We start from the raw sequence: 19,351 nt of genomic DNA on the forward strand, positions 1-19,351 counted from the left end.
GAAGACCTGTGCAACATATTGAAGTTAATAGCTCTTGATTTCTTTAAAAGGTAATTTTCCAATTTTTAATAGCAAGCTGTATCTAAGGTAACTGACATTTAAAGACAGTCTTTTCCAGGAAAACAAACAAGGCGTGTAGGTCATAATAAAAACCCCTCCCATTACTGATTTACATATAAAATATATACAAAATATATGCAACAAAAGACACAGACATCAGCATAGTTTTTAGGGGTTTAATGGGTGTACGGATTCATTTAAAGGAAGTGATAAACACATACAAAAATACCCTTTCAATACATTTTAGAAACAAACATCTAAATGACTTGTTTTGTTAAATGTTTCCGAACAGCAAAACATGAGTCGTCTGAAACAGAGTGGTGCAGATTTCATTAAAAAGAGACCTACCTGCTATGAATGCTATTAAAAAAAAAAAAAAAAAGAAAAAAAAAAAAAGAATCACATGGTACAAATATGCAAATATAAATAAAGTGATAAGAAAACCCCCGATAATGAAGAATATGCCTTTTTGAAAAAAAACAAAAAACTGTTCTCTGTACATTTTGGGGAAACGGATGCTGGAAAATCGCTCCCTGTGTCTCTCTACCTGCTCTGAAGAAGAGGGCGCCTCATCAGCATCACTTTACTGTATACATATATCTTCTGAAATCAAACAGTCACCAAGTTTCAGACCTTAAAGATGAAGGTCGGGGCCTAAGGCAGGAAGATAAATTGTCTCCTGACCCCCTGACCTCCCCACCCGTAGCCTCAGGAGATGCCTTTTTAAGAACCTCCACAGGAGGCGCAGAGGGTTAACACCCACAACGAAGGGAATCCCATCTCTCTCCAACAAATGACCATCTATGCATGCATACTCACACACACACACAACCACATACGCATGCATTCACACACACAACTCAAAAGCTTTTTTTCACCACAAACTCTTTCAGGACTTCGCTTCATCTGCTAGCAAACTGATCTGGTGGGGGTCGGGTGGAGGGGTCAAGCGGTATCCTGAACAATTTTGTTGTTTGGCCCTCCTGGTTTTAGATTTTAGGTGTCAAGACAATCACAGGGACGTACACAAAAACTGAAACACTTTCTTTAAACCGTCCAGCACTTTTTGCGTCAACCACACCTAATCTGACATCTTTAACACACCAGGCAAAGTAAGCAGAAAAACTCGTCAACCTTTTCTTTTAATCCAACACATACAACAGGCGGGACACTTTTGACACTGAAGCTACACTGAACAGAAGGATTAGCGGGGCGTTGTTGATATGGTTCTTCTTACTAATTTCTGCACTAATCCCTCTGAAAGCTGAACAATAACTGAAAAAGCTTCAGATCAATTTAAGCACTTCCAGAAAAATGCTGTTGTCATAGTAAGGATTTTCTCGCTCTTACCGGCACCTGAGAAGCGCTGATGTCACCGGGCGTCTACGATCACCTACACACACCGCAAGTCCAATACCAACCTGGAGTCCTCTCGTGGTGGTCCAAAGAGTCGTGGTTGTGATATCCAAGCAAACCCTCAATAAAGCCTCCCTGCAACTGTATCCAAACCTATACAGTGTTTTTACAAAAAAATATCCAGGGCTGGAGACATTTTTTTTTTTTTTGGACAAGCAATAGAGAAAAACAAAAAAAATTACAATTTTTTTAAACTTTTTTTTTTCCTTTTTAGATAAAACTACAATAGAATGGTCAAAAGACTTACAGAGATCTTTTGCTCTTTTTTTTTTTAAGACAAAAAAGTTATGTACATCAACATTTACTGTACAGGTTTCTGTTTGGGAGAAATGAAAAGAAAATAAATCAGCATACACTAGAAGTGTGTGTAGCAAGCGTCGATAAATGTTCTGGGGCTGTTTTTAAAACGTTAACCGGAAGGGAAAAAAAAGGGGGAAACGAAAAGAACAGCTCCGTTTCCATCTGAACTGTGTACATTTTTTAAACGCTGAGGGATGAAGACGAGTAAAAAAAACGGTCGCTTTAGTTCTCATGTCGGATATCTCCGTGACGGTTGTGTTAAATGCCCTCTGGCTGTGAGCGACACAACATCTGGTTTGACAAAATCACCTATCCACTGGCAAATCTGTAATCTCTGAAAGATTTGAGGTGAAGCGTCCGTCCTGCTGCTTCACACTTGAGATTGACCGACCTGAACACACTGTGTGAAGTCATCTTCTCGCTGTTTGACTCAACTGTAAAGCCCCAACTCTCTGTGTGTGTGTGTATATATAAATCCAGTCTACAGTTGTGTGTTCAAGCTATGTGGATTCTGGCCTTTTCTGTTTCTTTCAGCCTCTTGGCCTGCTCCTCCAGCGAGGGGGAGTGGGATCTCTTGGCCGTCGCTCCGTTCAGCGGGTCGGCTCCTCGGCTCACTAATGTGGGGATGGAGCTGCCGACGGGGGGCACCGCGTGTTTGGACGCCACGTGTTCTACAGAGAGAGAAAGAAAAGGACAAAAACAGTGTTTATTTTGGCGCCTGATTTTGATTTAGTCTTTTGACAAAAATGCACATTAGTTTTACCACAGTGACATTTTAGTCGCCATCTTGGTTGTGACTTTTGGATTGACCCACTTGTTCACTAAGGGCGCTTTGACAAGCCATAGTCCGTTTGGCTAGTCCGAATCAAGAGTGAAATTGACACTTTTGATTTGTTTTCCATTTAGTCTGGTTCGATTTCACAGTGAAAGCGAAATCTTTTTTGTCTCCAGAGCTGCCACTTCTGTGCAGGGAATCCCAGACCTTGAAATATTGCTGTCAAAGGGTTTTCACTTTGACTCGGCACTGACCTACTGTGCGCATGAATCCCCAGTATCTCCCCTAGTTTATCTCGAATGACTATATAAACGTCACTGTTATCAGATGTCAAGCAAACATCAGATGTGTCTGCGGTAGTTCAAGTCAGTCCTCTCCCACTCATGTTGACCTGTCGTTCACCTGCGTCCATCTCTGCAAATGCCCGCACAGGCAGCTTATGTTTTGGTCTGATTGGAAAAGGTCTGAGACCACCTTTCACAAGCGGTCTAGGACCGACTGTTTTGGTCCACACAAGAGTACGATTACTATGTTCACAACTGAGTTTGATTAAAACAGACTAAATGTTGGCTTGTGAAAGTGCTCTTTAATACGGTTCATTGTCTCAGTTTAACTTCAGACAAGCAGCTAAAATGTTAGAAAAACATTAAGACAAAAAAGTTCCTTTAGCAGCACACCTACAGGAAGCTCTACATTAGAGAGATGACACTGATTGCATTCATTCCTACCGATAGCCTATAATACAAAAAACAGCTGACTGAAAGTAACATTAACTTTACACGTTGTATGTTTGTTACTAATGGCACGTTAACGTTAGCTTGCTTTTTAAAAAATGAAAGTCAGCGTGCTGTCCTGCATGTTTTCGTTAAGGATGCACGATTACTGATGCCGATAAAGATGTTTAAAATAACAATTTTGCCGATACCCAATACAGATGTTTTTGTTGTTTATTTTGTTTTGGCTGTTATTTATTCCCCTTTTGTGCCGGGGAAACAAAGACATCTTCTTTATAAAAATAACTGGACTGTTTTAAAGTCATTCAGCATTTCACTACACTGTCTTTGAATGAGCACAAATTCAATCATACAAATGTATGAAACAACCTTTAATATAACCAAATATTTATTGTCATAGTTTTCCTTAACAAAATGGACAAAAACAAATCTGAGTGAGGAGCACCTTGATGAACTAACAGAACTGATGAACGACTGAAAAAACAAATGATACACTCACTTGAGCCAATTACAGGAATGGACATGCCCTTTTCTTCGCTGGCAGGAGGAGCGTCGGGGGTGAGGGTGCCCTCAAACACGGGGGGCTTGGGAGGTGTGATGCTACAATTAAAATGAAACAGACAGGCCGAGAAATACATAAGTTAAAACATTAGAAAGTCAAACAACATCAACGTGGTGCTGGGAGAATAGCTGAAGCTCACTTGTGGCGGTTGAGGGCCAGTTTAATGGAATTTTTCACGACGCGACAACTGTTGCTGGCGGGGAGAGGCGAGGAGGCGTCTGGCAGCTCCATGCTGGGAAGTCTCTGAGGAAGGAAATAACAATATTTTAATACGAGTATTTAAAATCATTTAATAAATACTTTAACAGAACCAAAGTGCACCACGTAGAGAAAGTAATTATCCAACGTTAATTAAAATCAAATCATTCAGGTATAAAATGAAGCGGTGTTGTTACCTGTGTTCTTGAGGTATCGATGGTTGGAATGGGCTTAGCCTTTGATCCAGAAAGAGGGGTCTAATGGTGAAAAGAGGCAAAATGTGAAAATTTGTTTTGTCCGCCATTACATGGTCAATAGAAGCAGCCAGAGTAAATAACACCTACCGCATTGGGTACTTCTCCTTGTGTGCAGGAATCAGATGGTGGATACGGCTCTTTAAATGCAGAGTCATCATTGGACACCACCTGCAGCAAAAAAACAGCACAGTGTCCCAAATTAAATCTGCCATTAAATTTAAATCCAACACCAAACACACGGTAACTCCTGCCCTCCTCACCTCTGTGTCTTTGTGCCTCTTGGCCAGGTCCTCTTGTGTAGGCGAGTGTGGTCTCTTGGCAGGAGCTCCGTTGACCGAGTCCTCCAGGCCGTTGTTGGGCTCCTCTGTGGGGCTGCTGGCGGCGTTGGACTGCACGTCGCCGCTCGGCACGTTGGTGACGGAGCTGCTGGCTGGTGGGGAAGAAGGCCTCGCTTTAACCGCAGGCTCTGCAGGATTAGAAGGATTAGAAGGAGACAAACAAGAAGAAATTAGAATAGGATGATTTATCCACATCTTTGACATGCCTTCAACATCTCAATACCTTTTGTCGATTAGTCGGTTTGAAAAAATGTCAAAATTCTCTGATTCCAGCTTCTTAAATTTGAATATTTTCTGGTTTCTTTACTCCTCTACGACTGTAAACTGAATATCTTTGATTTGTGGACAAAATAAGACATTTGAGGACGTCATCTTGGGCTTTGGGAAACACTGATCGACTTTTTCTGACATTTTGTAGACTAAACAACTAATCGATTAATCGAGAAAATAATCAACAGATTAATCAACAATGAAAATAATCGTTAGTTGCAGCCCTATTCTCTAGATTTGAAAAGTTTGATTAAATATTCCGGCTGTCAATTATGCCAAATAACGTTTTATGCTATTGCTAAAATATTAAACAGCCTATCCCAGAGAGGAAAATTACTCTCCCATACTTAATAGACAGTATCTGAGTAATAGTCACTGGACAAATGACTCACGTGAGCCAATGACGGGGATGGACATGCCCTGGTCTGTAGCAGCTGATGCTGATGGTGATGCTGCTCCTGCTGCTGCTCCTGCTGCTGCTGCTGCGCTGGGTGCTGGGGAGCTCTCCGCAAAAAGCTGCTTGGGAGGGCTGACGCTGCAAAATACAAAGAGACAGAAAACATTTGCTCAGCGTCATATTGTGGATTTGAGTCTGGTCATTGTCAATAGTGATAATATATATTAAAAAAACAAACAGGATATGCATTAGAATAGACCATCTGGGGATACAAAAATCCAATGCAATAGAGAATGACAACACTAAAATGCAAATAAAAGTGTAGAGGTGCATCATACCTGTCCTCTGTGTCAGACGCAGACTTGGGAGCTTTGTTGGATGGAGAGGTAAAGGGAGTCCCTGAGTCTGTGTCTCTGGAGCTGTCCAGGGGACTGTTGTCCAGAGAGATCCGCTTAGAGCTCCCCCCGTTAGAGTTACGGTTCAACTCAGCTATGCTCTGCAGAAAAACAAACACAAAAGAGGAAAAACATCAAGTCAGTAATCATGAAATGTTTAAAAAAAAAATTATTAAGGCTTTTGTCCCAACATGCACATGAAGATAGATCTCACCCTCTTCTTCTTCTGCACCAGTTCAGGAGGAAGATACTGATGGAGCTGTTTCTTCTTCACATGCGTTGCTTCAATCTTCATCCCATCCTTCAGCATGTTGATGTTGTTGGCTTGTCTGTACACTGCAGACAACAACATGGCGTGTTAAGGTTCATTGACTGCCGGCATGAACGCATGAAACATGTTTGACTTTCTTCTTAGCGTAGTCCATGTGACTGCTGGCCATTTCTTCCATTTTGACACTTTTAAAAGAACATTTGACTTTGCTGAATTCATATTTTCAATATAGAGTCTTGCCGTAACAGAAGAACTACCAAATAGGGCTGAGGGTGTGTATTTTCTCTTATTTTCTTACTAGCTAAATTATGTATATTGCATGTGATTACAAAAACAGTGTGGCATAATTTGATTACGTTCCTGAAAACCTGATTTTGCTGCATTTATTTTAAATGGGTTTTTATGCCACTAATATTTTTACTTGCAGTGTATACTAGTAAATGTCCTGTGCTGTAGCCTATTTTATCTTTAACGTTTGACTAGCACCTACCAGTGTCTGTGAAGGACTGGATGTCGTACGTCAGGTCAATGTTCACGCTCTCTGGACTCTCCACTTTCTTGAAGATGATCCCGATGAACCACATGGACACAAAGTCGTTCCTGTTACAGAAACACACAAATAGCAACATGAAAATAACAGTCATGTTTCGTCTTTTCACACATGCCATGGCAATGTTGGAATATGTGGGTCAGACGGGCATAACCCTTTAAGTGCTTTTCTCTGCAATGTTACTGCTTTCATTCACAACACAGCCGTACCGGCATTTTCCCTGAGATGTTACGAGGTCTTGAGGTGCAAAATTGGCAGTACAGATTTCCCTGAATATTGATCCCTGCTCCCATTCACACATGAGCCCATGCAGGGAATGTTCCTGAGCATTTCAGGGATAGACTGTATGTGTGAAAGGAGCTAATGTTGTAGAAATATATTCTTGCAGCTCTCTCAAAGCTGCATTCAACTATTGCCATGTGTCTGCCTAATAATCAATGACAAGACCCAAGCCAATTATGACTCCATGACTAGCAGTATTCACACAGGTCAACAGGAAACATTACTCAAGGACAAAAAATAAATACTTGCTGAGTGACCCTGAAAAGGTTTGATTAATGATTAGCAGGATTTTGCCTTCACTAATCCAGAGCTCTCTCAGCGAGCTGTTTGTCTGGATAAAACTGAACTCACTCGTTGCGGTTCTCTTTGGACCCGGGGAAGGACTGGGGGTTGACGTGAGCCAGGGTGATGTACTCGTTTCTCTCCAAGTTTCCCACCAGAACGCGGATCTTTGACTCCACCAGACCGATCCTGAGGGAAAGCATCGAGATGTGTTCACAGAGGTGCCGCTAATACAATTATCCTCAGTACAGTTTCACTCGGTACAGACGCTTACCATTCTAAGTGGTTTTCTTCTGTGGAGGCACTGGCAGTGAGAACGATGTAATGCCTGCAGCACAGAACAGAAGACACGATGTTGAGCAGATTAACACAACAAACTCCTTCTAGGGCTCATAAAATGTTTATACAGGGACGGGCTGCATTACGGCAACGTTTGCTATAGCCTACCCAGGTGTATAATTATGAGGACTACAACTGAATGAAAACCTCCCTCAACACAATCAGTATTTGCTGAAAGACGTCTTAATTCTGTATGCAATATAAATTAATAAACAGTTATATCAGCAGCATATTAATCTTTAAAACTGAGCAGAAGCTCAAACAGAGCGTTTCAGACAGAGGGTGAAAAGGGGTGCTGCAGCACAGCCGCTATGAGAAAAATAAAGCAATTTTTTTAACATTAAATCATGCAAACATGTTCTAGTAGAAACCAAAAATACAAGTACTGTATGCACATGCAAATAAGCAGAATAAGTCACTCCTCTTTACTTCTGTAAAATGATTATGGTGTGATTTTTGCGGTGATCTGTACCAAACAAAGATGTTTTCTTAAGTCTGTAGAATATGATGTGTAGGCCAGGACGTCTCTGCAGCACCACAATATTTAATTTAAAAATGGTATATTGACACATATTTTAGATTTAACAAATGTTGTGCCTCCTGCGATTTGAAAATTGCAGTTGGCCATGTTGAGATTTCCAAAAAATTGCAATCAACTGTGAAGCCCTGCTCCGATGATGAAGCAACAGCACCAACAGGACATGGCAGAAAACTCAGTTGTGACACTTGTGTGTGGGAGGAACTTTCATAAACAAAATGAGTCGACCAACTCTACTGACCACAGTTAGGATGAGTCAAATCTGCCCAAATTCAAAAAGTCATAACAATAGGTTGGTCGGAAACAAAAAACAGTTTCCAGTTTTAGTTTCAACGGCAAAATACAGTCTATGGCATGCAAACACTCAACACATGAACAGCTCATTTCCACATAACTTAACATGATACCGACTTGTGACTGATGCCATGTATATGAGAAACAAGCAGCTCTATGTTTTACTCATCTTGCTTTGTTATAGAGCTGCAACGATTAATTGATCAGTTGTCAACTATTACTCTGCAACTATTTTGATAATTGATTAATTGGTTTGAGTATTTTTTTAAGAAAAAATAAGTCAACGTTCTCATATTGCAGCTTCTTAAATGCGAATATTTGATTGTTTCTTTACTCCTCTATGACAGTTAACTGAATATCTTTGAGTTGTGGAAAAATCAAGATATTTGAGGACATCATCTTGGACTTTGGGAAACACTGATCAACATTTTTCACCATTTTATAAACCAAACAATTTATCGGTTAATCCAGAACATAATAGACAAATTAATCAACAATGAAAACAATCGTTAGTTGCAGCCCTACTTTGGTAAATAAAATGTTCCATCCATCAATCCTTTTTCTGACAAAATCAACACCTACTTGTACTTCTGGAAGAAGTTGGGTGGCTCAAAGAGTTTGGACCATTCTGCTTTTCCCTGAAGAATCTCATCTGTGACGCTGAGGCCTGTTCATGAACGACAAAAACACATCAGGCTAAACAATCCAACATTCAAAGGGACACTTTTGAAAAACGAATACGTTTTGTTACTCACAGGAACAGAAATGTACCGTTACCATTGCCTTTCAAAAACTTTGCGATGCAAAACTTTAAGAGAACTGGAAAAACAGGTGAACAGATATTTAATTTTCAATCTTTACCGTATTTGAACTCCTCGCTCATGATGGTGCGCGTTGACGTGGAGACATTGTACGTGGAGTTCTGCTGGGGATAGGCGGGGGTGATGATGGGCATCAGGTGGTATCTGTCGGAGGGGTTCACCTAAAAACACGGCACAGGGACCAAGATTGGTTTTCGCTGCAGAAACGAGAGCCTTCATACTCCACCCACCAAAGTGAATGTGTAGGGCAACTTCACACACCCACACACTGACAGGGATCATAAACCCAAAGGGCACACATCCCACACACAAGGTACATCCCAATCCACTTCACTGTTTCCCTTATTTGCATTTTTTTCCTCAAGTGATGCAAAGCAGGAGGAACGAAGGAAACATATCGTGAAACGAGACGCGCTTCCTTCTAAAACATCATGTGAAGAGATTTGTCTGTTGAGGAAGGCTACAGAGCTGGATCACCTGCAGCATCTTCCCTTTGAGTACGTATTTAGACAGATAATGTGCCGCACTACCCAACGTAGTCACCACCGTTAGCGCTATTCATTTTAGCCATTTCATTTTAACGTGACAAAAGATAATTTGAAATATTACACATGCACATTGAGCCAACTGCTAGACGACGCATGCGTGACAAGCCTGTGTTTAAACTGTGTACAGGTCAGTCAAACCACATTTTAATTTCTAAGTACATTGCACATGCTTAGTTAATAATGTTTTACATCGGACGCCAGCCACTCAACGACTTTGTCCAGGTTCTCGGGGTTAAAAAGGGGGGACTATGTGAGAATGCCTCCTTACCACCAAGAGCTATTTTGGGGTGAAGGTACAGACCGTACTCTGAAAAACTTCACAGGAGTCATTTCTGCCAGCAGTAAAGCCTCTACAATGCAAGTATTTGTTTCTGCACTTGTCCTTTTTCTGGATTATGATGAGCATGTCTCATAGTAAACAGAAATACTTTTAAAAAGTAGCCTAAACATTTGGGAAATTATATAATTGTATCTAAAACTATACTTTCTGCACAATGTACGGTGACTGTTGGCCGTACTGTGACTGAACGGAAACGACACCAATAGATAATTAAAATGTGTTTATTGCTGAAGAGACACAACAAACATGACACAGCAATTACAACAGCTAGAATGCTTTCAATTAAGGCTAAAGACCAATTAGTTTAGGGTGTAAGTAAATTTATGGTATTATAATGAAAAAAAACAGTATAGCAAAACAAATATATCAAAGGCCAAGGAGAAAAGATTCAAATGGATAACCTGAAAGAAGAGTGTGCAAAGGTGTCCTTAGCAAATATTTACGACTGCAGTGTTGCAATTATGGGATTTTAACACACTGTTTTGCTATTCAGTTGCAAATTTTTTACTGAAGGGGTGTGAGATAAAAAGACGTCCACTTGGGAAGTCTTCCTTGCTCCAAGCTGCTCTGGGAAGCCTCCTCCGAGCACAGTTAAGAGCATCGGAACTCATGATAGAGGACCCGATCAATTTTCCGGGTCACATGAGGACAGAGGGATGAGGAGACATGAAAGAAGAGAAAATAACCTATACTCTCATTTGTTGAGCTAATTTTTAAAAATACCAACAAACTCACAATTTAGCGGGTTTAACTGTCCAGACAGTGTTTCCTGTGTCTACACAGCAATATAAAATGGAGGCATAACATCGTTAACATGTGGGTATAAAACACCGGTGTCATACTCACTCTGGGATCCCACACAGGCAAATTCAGATTACTGTCCTCAGGCTGTTTCAATAGCACAGGATTCGGCCACTCCCTGGAGGATGGGAAATTACAAATGTAGTAAAATGTGAGAAATACAACAGGCATTGCACAAGGTTGTGAAATACTGCCATCAAGTGGAACAAAACAAATGTCATGATGTAATTAATTGCAAGAACTAAATACCATTTGGAAAACACCAAGAAGAACTTGTGGACCAGCGTGGCAGCCACAGCGTTAGGATAGAGCTGGCAGGTCCTGGCCACCAGCATGGCCCACGACACTCCACCCAGAAACCCCAGCATGTTGGAGTAGATCCCACGACCTGCAGGCGGACGACACATTACAATAAGGGTAAGATAAGATAAAATAATCCTTTATTAGTCCCACAGCGGAGAAACTTACAGGAAAGGGAACCTTGCAAACAACAGAGACATCGGTAAAAAACAAAACAAGATATATTAAATAAGTAAACTGTAAAAAACAAGATAGAAAATAAAATAGTAGACGGACTGAATGAATGGTTGGGTTCACATTATTGCACATATGAAATGTTGATATGTTGTAAGGCAGAGACATCTTAAAAATATTGGTGTCAGCCAAAAGATTTGTTAAGTACACACTAAACTGGGGGGGACACCTGTAGGAGGCAATATCTTTAATTCTACGCACAAATTCGTTAGTCACTTTTTAGAGCACTTCTATAACTACTGAATATGACACAAGGATAAAATAAAATCAGACGTACAAAAAAATAAATGTTAAGGTGCACCCAACAACACAAGAACATTTAAATCCACTTACGTTTTGCCCACAGTTTGATGGCTCTCAGTGTCAGTCTGAAGTTTTCTTTGTTTGGCACCAGGTACAGTATTTCGTCAGTCACTCGACAGCCTGTAAGACAAAACACCAGAAACCTAAAACACTGCGAGTAAAGTATTACACTCATATATACACACACACTCTTACAGTTAATGCGGAGAGAATTCCCTGTAAGAGAAGATTTAAGTTACAGATGGTTTGTAGCGTACCGTTGAGGCTGCGGATACACCGAATGTCCAAGTTCCTCAGGATGGAGTCTCCCCTCAGGTCCAAGTTGTCTGGAATGGACTGTAAGGCCAGTCTGGCAAAAAGCAGGTCAATCTGCTCAGGCGGACACAGAGGAGAAGGAAAGTACAGATGACACAGAGTATAAATGATCCGTCTAATACTAAAATACCAGGCACAACAAAATGCTTTTTTGTTTTTGTCATAAACAGGTCGACGCCTCTTTCTTGTGGGAATGGCAAGCAAGTTCAAAGCAGTACGGCACAACAGGATGAGCTTTTAAATGATTTATTTATTTTTGAAATTTCATCAAGGCGAAATACAAGACTTCAAGTACAGAGGTTTCATTCTGGTTTCTCTCATCTCTGTTACCTTATTTTATATCTCAAAGTGACTTACCTCTATTCCGTCAAATTTGAACTTTATCACTGGTACAAAGGCGTCCTCGACAGCCTTGAGAAAGCACCAAAAGAGACAATATCACCAACACGTCTCAGACAAGGCGAAGTCACATGGCTGACTGACATCATCATGAACAAGAGGTTGAAAATCAAAGTCAAGAACACAGAGCTTATAAAGAAACATGCAAGTGTCACCTATGGTTGTCTTTGGGGACCAGGGTTTCAGTATAATATCCAATTTAATATCATCCTCCTTTTACAACATCTAATAAATACAGGGCTACTCTGAGTAACATTTATCAACCAATAAAAGTGCACCACCACTTTGCATTTTTGGATAAGATCAGCAAGATGTGAATTTAATTTGTTTTTAAACTGCAAGTAAACACTTTAACAAATAGCAGCTCATCTGATAATTATATATAAATATAATTTAGTGTCAAAACAAACAAACTAAAAGGGTGTACACACTTTTTCATCATGTATATTGATGTTAATAAAGACACACACCTTGGGAAATTAACACACAAGCTGACCTAACAACAGCACAGGCAATACTCCTGGGTTTTGCTCTCTGCTGACAGTTACTACATTATAGCTCCTCTATCTATTCAGCAAAAATAAACTCAGCCATACAGATGTAAGGGAGTAATCTTTATCAGTGTTTGGTATTGTTCTGCATTCCCAATACAGTGAACTCAGCTCTCTGTTGCTCTTGCATCTTTCTCAATGAAAAACCTTTGATTGAATGGACTGATTTTTACAAGCTCAAGGGTGAAACAGGGGCTTTCTTCATTGAGAAATGGCCAGACGTGCTACATAAACTTACCCTCAGGTCTTTGATCTCTTCGTGCTGTTTGAATTTCTCAAAGAAAGACTGGAAAAAGTCACTTCTTTCTACATGGCGTGGAGCCACACATAAGGCATCAATATCAGCTCCTGAAAGAAACCCTTAGTGTTAGCGGTGTGATCTGCGTTGCCCAGTAGGTTAAATGGTTAATGACTTCAATAACAATCTGATAAGTTGCTGCATTCAAGGTCAAAGAGAGTTCATGTGATAAAATATCACAGATAAAAAAAACAAGTAGAGCAACTTGGTAAAAAATATTCTAAATTAACAAGAATTACAATTCAAGCGTAAACCTTTTTAATGCAGCAACAAATTGGTCAAAACTTAAACAGGAATTCAAATTCCAGTATATAATGTACACAGGATATAAACATAGAATTTAATGAATAGATCGGTCCCATTGTCACAGACATCCGATCCAGCTATTCGAGTCGGTATCGGCCCGACATCTGATCCAGTATCAGTGCATCCCTAGAAGTCACATTCTGAAATCTCGCGAGAGGGTTAGACCTCATCCACATTGTTGAAATCAGCTACATATTCAGCCATGACCTTAAAAATCTTTAGAGAACACTAAGCTACGCTTTCTGTACTCCAACACAACAAACTCTGACAACACCGGCACTTCTCTCTCCAACTTTCACTCACGTTTCCACCGTTGTCTTTCGGCAACAAGTCATCTCTCACGAGATTACACAACAATACTTCTACTAGAGCGGGACTTGGACACAATAACAAACAGACCGGATCAAGCGAAAGGTAAGGAAGAACGTTTTATTTCTCTCTACGCTCCTTTCCATAATGTTGTCAGACACTTATAATAAGTCTGTCAGTGTCAAAAACAAGCACTTCTAGCGGATGTAACTTGACGGTGAGGAGTTGTCACGAGTGATTACGTTAAAGGCCTTTTAGTGACTGCAGCGTTCTCCCTCAAACTGGACCAATTTCAAAACTTGTTGTCCCCATTGGTCACTTCAACACAAAATCATGGGAAAATAGGGTCCAGGTTGAAAAATACCAAAGTTACCCTTTAAGGGTTTAGAGATTCTTCAAACCAAACTGGTTTGTCTAGATATGACCTCCTAGCCTGTCAACAGGCAGGCAAAAATGAAAAAAAGTTCAAGCATTTGTTTGAAAAGTTTGTAAGACTAGAGGTGAGTGTAAATATTCCATCTGATGTCCTGACACCATATCCATTTCTCCATTCTATGTGTTGAAAAACAAAAAGTCCCTTGAGACTAGAATTATACACGACATCTTCAAAGTAGTTGTGAAGTCAAAATTCAGATAGCGGGGTCCCAAACATTAGTTTTTAGTATTTCCTGTTGTTTGAACTTGCTTGTTGTGTTTGTTGTTAAAGCATGGAGGTACTCCGACCACATTCACACTAATGCCTTCAGTCTATAGTGAGCCAATGTTTACACAGCTTTCAGACCCCAAAACTAGGCTTTTCAAAAACACTCTCAATAGGCAGAGGAATATGACAATGCCAGCCTCGTGCTTTAGTGTGGTCAGGGTGAACTGAGCTTTTCAAAAACAACAAGATATGCCTGTTTAGACAGGGCCGAGTGGTGTGTCGCAGTAATGTCCCGATACCTCTATCTCTCTTTGCTCCTCTTGAATGACAATATAGCCACGCACACAGTTCAGATGTTGTCTTAAAGTGTAATGTTGTCGGACAGCTTCCCGTCAGTGATTGATGATGAAATGACTAGACATACCTTTTGTGTGCACTCCAAGTCTGTACGAACCAAATGTAAATATCTTGCCCCCAACACAGCTTATAGCTGATGGTGGGAGGTTCTGTAGAGGAGAGAAGCATAAACAGTGAAATCAGTATTGTTCTCTTTATAGCATAACAATAGATAGCTTTCTGATTTGATAGTCACCATTAGTGACGCCATTATACATCATAAATCACAGCTTTTACTTTCAACACAACAGGACCCACCTTTAATTCACTGATCTCTGCGATCCATTCTTTAACAAAGTTATTCAACTTCCCAAGAACTGCAAGTCTGAGAAGAGATACAACTTTTAGTGGGTGTTTCATTCACAATCCAGCCCTCTCATGGTGCATTACATTACAAGTGTTCATGTTTTTGTGTGCACCCGTAGTAAGTGTAGTTAGAGTTGTTCCGATACCGATAACAGTATCGGAAATGCGTCCGATACTACCCAAAGTTTGGGATCGGGTATCGGCAAGTATGCCTATGTACCGATCCGATACCATAATTTTTTGAACCCAGAAAAAAAATCACCTTGTTTAAACCTAGGGCTGACCTGAATGCTTCGAAGCTTCGACCGTTGCCCTGGTATTCGACTTCCAAATCACTATTCGAATGCTTCAGTTTTTAAATATTTTTTATATACAAGTATGTAAAAATATTGTATAAATCCCAAAATAACCTATGAAATAGGTCCCACATCATTACATATTATTAATATTCAACATTAATGATTATTAGTTAATCTCAGATGGATATTGCTGTTTTTACGTGTAGAGGTGTGCGTGCGGCAGCGGCAGTGTCCTGATTACTGAAACGGGGGAATGGAGACAGACAGACAGAAAAACATGTCAGCCTGTTGCTCCGCGCTGCTCCGCGAATCTTCGAATATTTCTCATCGAAGCCCAAAAACTGGTATTCGAGACAGCCCTAGTTTAACCAGAAATCAATTCTTCTTCGCCACTCCAAAACAGTAGTCTTCACTGTGCTGTCGCCCTGGATGTATCATGGCTGCCACTGGCAACTACTGTTTTAGAGCAGCGAAGAAGAACTGATTGCAGGTAGTTTGTCGTAGCTGTTAAATAATAATAATAATAATAACCATATATTTTTCTTATCACGCTGTTATCGGAATCAGTATCAGGAAGGAAACAAACTATGTCAGAACATCTCTAAGTGTAGTTTTGATTACGGATGTCACGAGAACTGATACTTCGGTACCAAAATTCTAAAAATGTGACGGTACTCGTTTTCTTCGTTACTGAAGGTACCGAACGATGCCTGTAATTCTCATTTGGTACCGGCGCGGAGGTACTGGAGATGCGATTCTTCCGGATCTAATGGGGGCAGTTTACGCTTACAAGTGTTCTCATCTGTCGTGAAATGAAGGAAGAAGAACGTTGTAACAGCACGGAAGAAAACAACAACACGAGACGGGAAAGATGGCAGCTAATGCAGCGTTACCTCCGCTGATGTAACTCAACTCGTTGAGAAAAGAAATAGCAAGAGTCGGGTATGGAAGTACTTTGAGTTCGAGGCGGATTTACAAGGAGTAATAATAGGTTTGCAAAAAACAGTAGTAATGGTGACGTTGTACTTTTCTTTCCAAAGGAGGAAATACTTCCATTTTAGCAAAGCACCTCAAAGACAGACATCCAGACAATATTGTTTGTTTTAAATACTTGAAGGCTACATGCCACTGTTCTGTTTTGCAATTTTAATAGACGTTTCTTTTTATTTATTACTTAAAGGCTACATGCGTCTGTTTTTTGTAATGCTCAAATGTTTTAATAAAAGCAGTGCGTGTTGAAATACATGGGATTTATTGTTTTTTTTACCGTGGTATTGAATTGGTATCGAGAATCGTGTAAATTCACTGGTATTGATATCGACTACTAGATTTCTGGTACCGTGACATCCCTAGTTGTGATTGCTGCAATGAAATGTAAGCACTCAAGAATGCCCCCATACTTGTGTTATGGTTAATATAAAATAACAATTTCTGTTCCTCACCTATGGTTCAATTCCTCTTCATCTTCAAACACCCCAAAAGGTTTCATAGCATCACAGAGCTTAGTGGTGTACTGGTGGTCTATATCTCGTGGGGGTGCAAGGCTAATGGCAGAGGTGATGCCATAGTGTTTCTGAGGCTGCTGCCCACCAGGCATGGTGCTGCGAGGGGAACAAGAATACATACATTAAAATAACAGCTAGCAGTTCATTTATTATCATGTAATGGTTTCTCAAACCCTGTGTTACTTTATGCACAAGAATACCAAGTTATAGCAAAGATATTTATAAGCCACAGACACATTTGATATAGTGTTATGCTTTGCTAGTTTATGCACAATATTACCAAGTTATAGTAAAGATATTTATAAGCCACAGACACATTTGATATAGTGTTATGCTTTGCTAGTTTATGCACAATATTACCAAGTTATAGTAAAGACATTTATAAGCCACAGAAACATTTTGAATAGTGTTTGCTAGCTTCCGTTTCTATTATTACCGCGGACCCCCATGTGTAAACACGATACATGCGCTGACAACAATGTTCACATCATTTTTTATCATGCATTGGTTTCTCAAACCCTGTCTTACTTTATGCACAAGATTAACAAGTTACAGTGAAGATATTTATAAGCCAAAGACACATTTTGTTTAGTGTTATGCTTTACTAGTTTATGCACAAAAATACCAAATTATAGCAAAGATATTTATAAGCCAGACACATGTTGTATAGTGTTTTGCTAGATTCTGTTTCTATTATTACCTTGAACCCACATGTGTAAACACGCTACATGCGCTGACAACAATGTGCATATTACTTACAAGCATACTAATAACTCCATAAATGTGTGTTATTCCAAATCTGAAGAGTAAATTTAACAAAAATTGCCCAAAACATGTCTGAATTAGCTTGTTACTAGTCAACATTTTGTAGTGTTATGCTATGCAACACTTCGTTTTTTATCATGTAATGGTTTCTCAAACTTTATGCACAAGATTACTAAGTTATATTAAAGATATTTATAAGCCACAGACACATGTTGTTTAGTGTTTTGTTAGTTTCTGTTTCTATGATTACCGTGAACCCACATGTGTAAACACGATACATGCACATGTGTACATTACTTACAAGCGTGTAAAATACTCCATAATTGTGTGTAATCCAAAATCTGAAGAGTTCATTTAACAAAAAATGCCTAAGACATGTCTGAAATTAGCTTTATGCACAAGACTACCATATTATAGTAAAGATATCTATAAGCCAGACACATTTTATATAGTGTTATGCTCGTCCTTTCTATTATTACCACATGTGTAAACACGCTACATGCGCTCACAACAATGTGCATATTACTTACAAGCATACTAATAACTCCATAATTGTGTTTAACTCCAAATCTGAAGAGTAAAATTGCCCAAAACATGTCTGAAATGTTGTTACTAGTCAACATTTTGTAATGTTATGCTATGCAACACTTCATTTTCATCATGTAATGGTTTCTCAAACCATGTCTTACTTTATGCACAAGATTACTAAGTTATATTAAAGATATTTATAAGCCACAGACACATGTTGTTTAGTGTTTTGTTAGTTTCTGTTTCTATGATTACCGTGAACCCACATGTGTAAACACGATACATGCACATGTGTACATTACTTACAAGCGTGTAAAATACTCCATAATTGTGTGTAATCCCAAATCTGAAGAGTTAATTTAACACAAATTGCATAAAACATGTCTGAAATTAGCTTTTTACTGTTCAACTGGCGGCGAGTGAACGTTAGCACGAGAGGCTACAAACAGGCTAACACAATTAGAAGCTAAGTTAGCTAACTGGCTGCTACGGAAGAATCGGTTTAACGCGAACTAATGACTCGATATCCGGTTAAACCTATTTAATGACTGACATTTTATGAAACATAAACAAGTGAAATCATTTTGTTAAGACGTATATATCCACCATAGTTACCCGACAACAAACAAACAAGCTAACAAGCTAAGCTAACAAGCGTTGGGCCTTGTTTGGTTGTTGTGACAGTTGTGCTAACGTTAGCTTAGCTTGTTAGCCTATTCTTTAAGGACTCTCGAACAAAAAAACATCACAAATGTTAACATTTACACATGCAGGACTTACCTCGACATTTCTTTCATGACACTATGAAAAGCTTGTTGCTGTAAATCCCGTAAAAAAGAAGAATAAAGTAAAGAATGAAGTGAGTAAAGTGATGATGCTAACAGCCTCGACCTGATTACAACAATGGAGAGGAGCAGTTCAAACCTTCCTCTGACCCGGAAGCACTTCTTATGAACCAGCAGCGAGGAAGTCCTGAGAGAAGAAGAAGAAGAAAGCAATGAAAACAATGAATGTATGCAATATCTTTAAAGTTTTTAAGTGAAAAAATAATCTTTTTGTATTATTATTTATTTATTTTTATCTTTTTTTTTTTTTTTAAACAGAGTTTATTTATACATTTTGCTAA

At 39.5% G+C, this 19,351-nt stretch overlaps 1 protein-coding gene across 4 annotated transcripts; it reads right to left on the reverse strand.

Moving 5' to 3' along the window:
- Positions 1 to 222: 222 nt before the first annotated feature.
- Positions 223 to 19,175, reverse strand: papolg (poly(A) polymerase gamma). Of its 4 annotated transcripts, XM_037782620.1 has the most exons (24): positions 19,006 to 19,173; positions 16,870 to 17,028; positions 15,081 to 15,147; positions 14,851 to 14,932; positions 13,109 to 13,218; positions 12,278 to 12,331; positions 11,863 to 11,974; positions 11,636 to 11,725; positions 11,018 to 11,156; positions 10,814 to 10,886; positions 9,120 to 9,240; positions 8,841 to 8,925; positions 7,362 to 7,415; positions 7,157 to 7,276; positions 6,464 to 6,573; positions 5,917 to 6,038; positions 5,646 to 5,803; positions 5,303 to 5,445; positions 4,563 to 4,768; positions 4,390 to 4,470; positions 4,243 to 4,302; positions 3,987 to 4,090; positions 3,785 to 3,885; positions 223 to 2,447 (listed from the first exon to the last, which is right to left on the reverse strand). In XM_037782620.1, exons 1-24 carry the CDS (start codon positions 19,020 to 19,022, stop codon positions 2,272 to 2,274), a joined length of 2,544 nt encoding a protein of 847 aa, XP_037638548.1. In that variant the 5' UTR covers positions 19,023 to 19,173; the 3' UTR covers positions 223 to 2,271. The 4 variants fall into 4 exon arrangements, 3 of the variants coding, with proteins under 3 accessions (XP_037638548.1, XP_037638549.1, XP_037638550.1); XR_005208570.1 differs by lacking the exons at positions 223 to 2,447; positions 3,785 to 3,885; positions 3,987 to 4,090; ... (9 more) ...; positions 8,841 to 8,925; positions 9,120 to 9,240 and adding exons at positions 10,173 to 10,368; positions 10,476 to 10,653 and having other exon boundaries at positions 19,006 to 19,175; XM_037782621.1 differs by lacking the exons at positions 223 to 2,447; positions 3,785 to 3,885; positions 3,987 to 4,090; ... (9 more) ...; positions 8,841 to 8,925; positions 9,120 to 9,240 and adding an exon at positions 10,173 to 10,368 and having other exon boundaries at positions 19,006 to 19,175.
- Between the last annotated feature and the right edge of the window lie 176 nt (positions 19,176 to 19,351).

The sequence above is a fragment of the Sebastes umbrosus genome, chromosome 10 (assembly GCF_015220745.1).
Source record: "Sebastes umbrosus isolate fSebUmb1 chromosome 10, fSebUmb1.pri, whole genome shotgun sequence".
NCBI lineage: Eukaryota > Metazoa > Chordata > Actinopteri > Perciformes > Sebastidae > Sebastes > Sebastes umbrosus.

Coding starts and splice junctions, on each gene's coding strand:
- papolg (XM_037782620.1), bottom strand. Junction 10,887..11,017: donor TTCTTGGTGTTTTCCAAATG/GTATTTAGTTCT, acceptor CCCATCCTCCAG/GGAGTGGCCGAATCCTGTGC. Junction 4,471..4,562: donor AGAGGCACAAAGACACAGAG/GTGAGGAGGGCA, acceptor TTTTTGCTGCAG/GTGGTGTCCAATGATGACTC.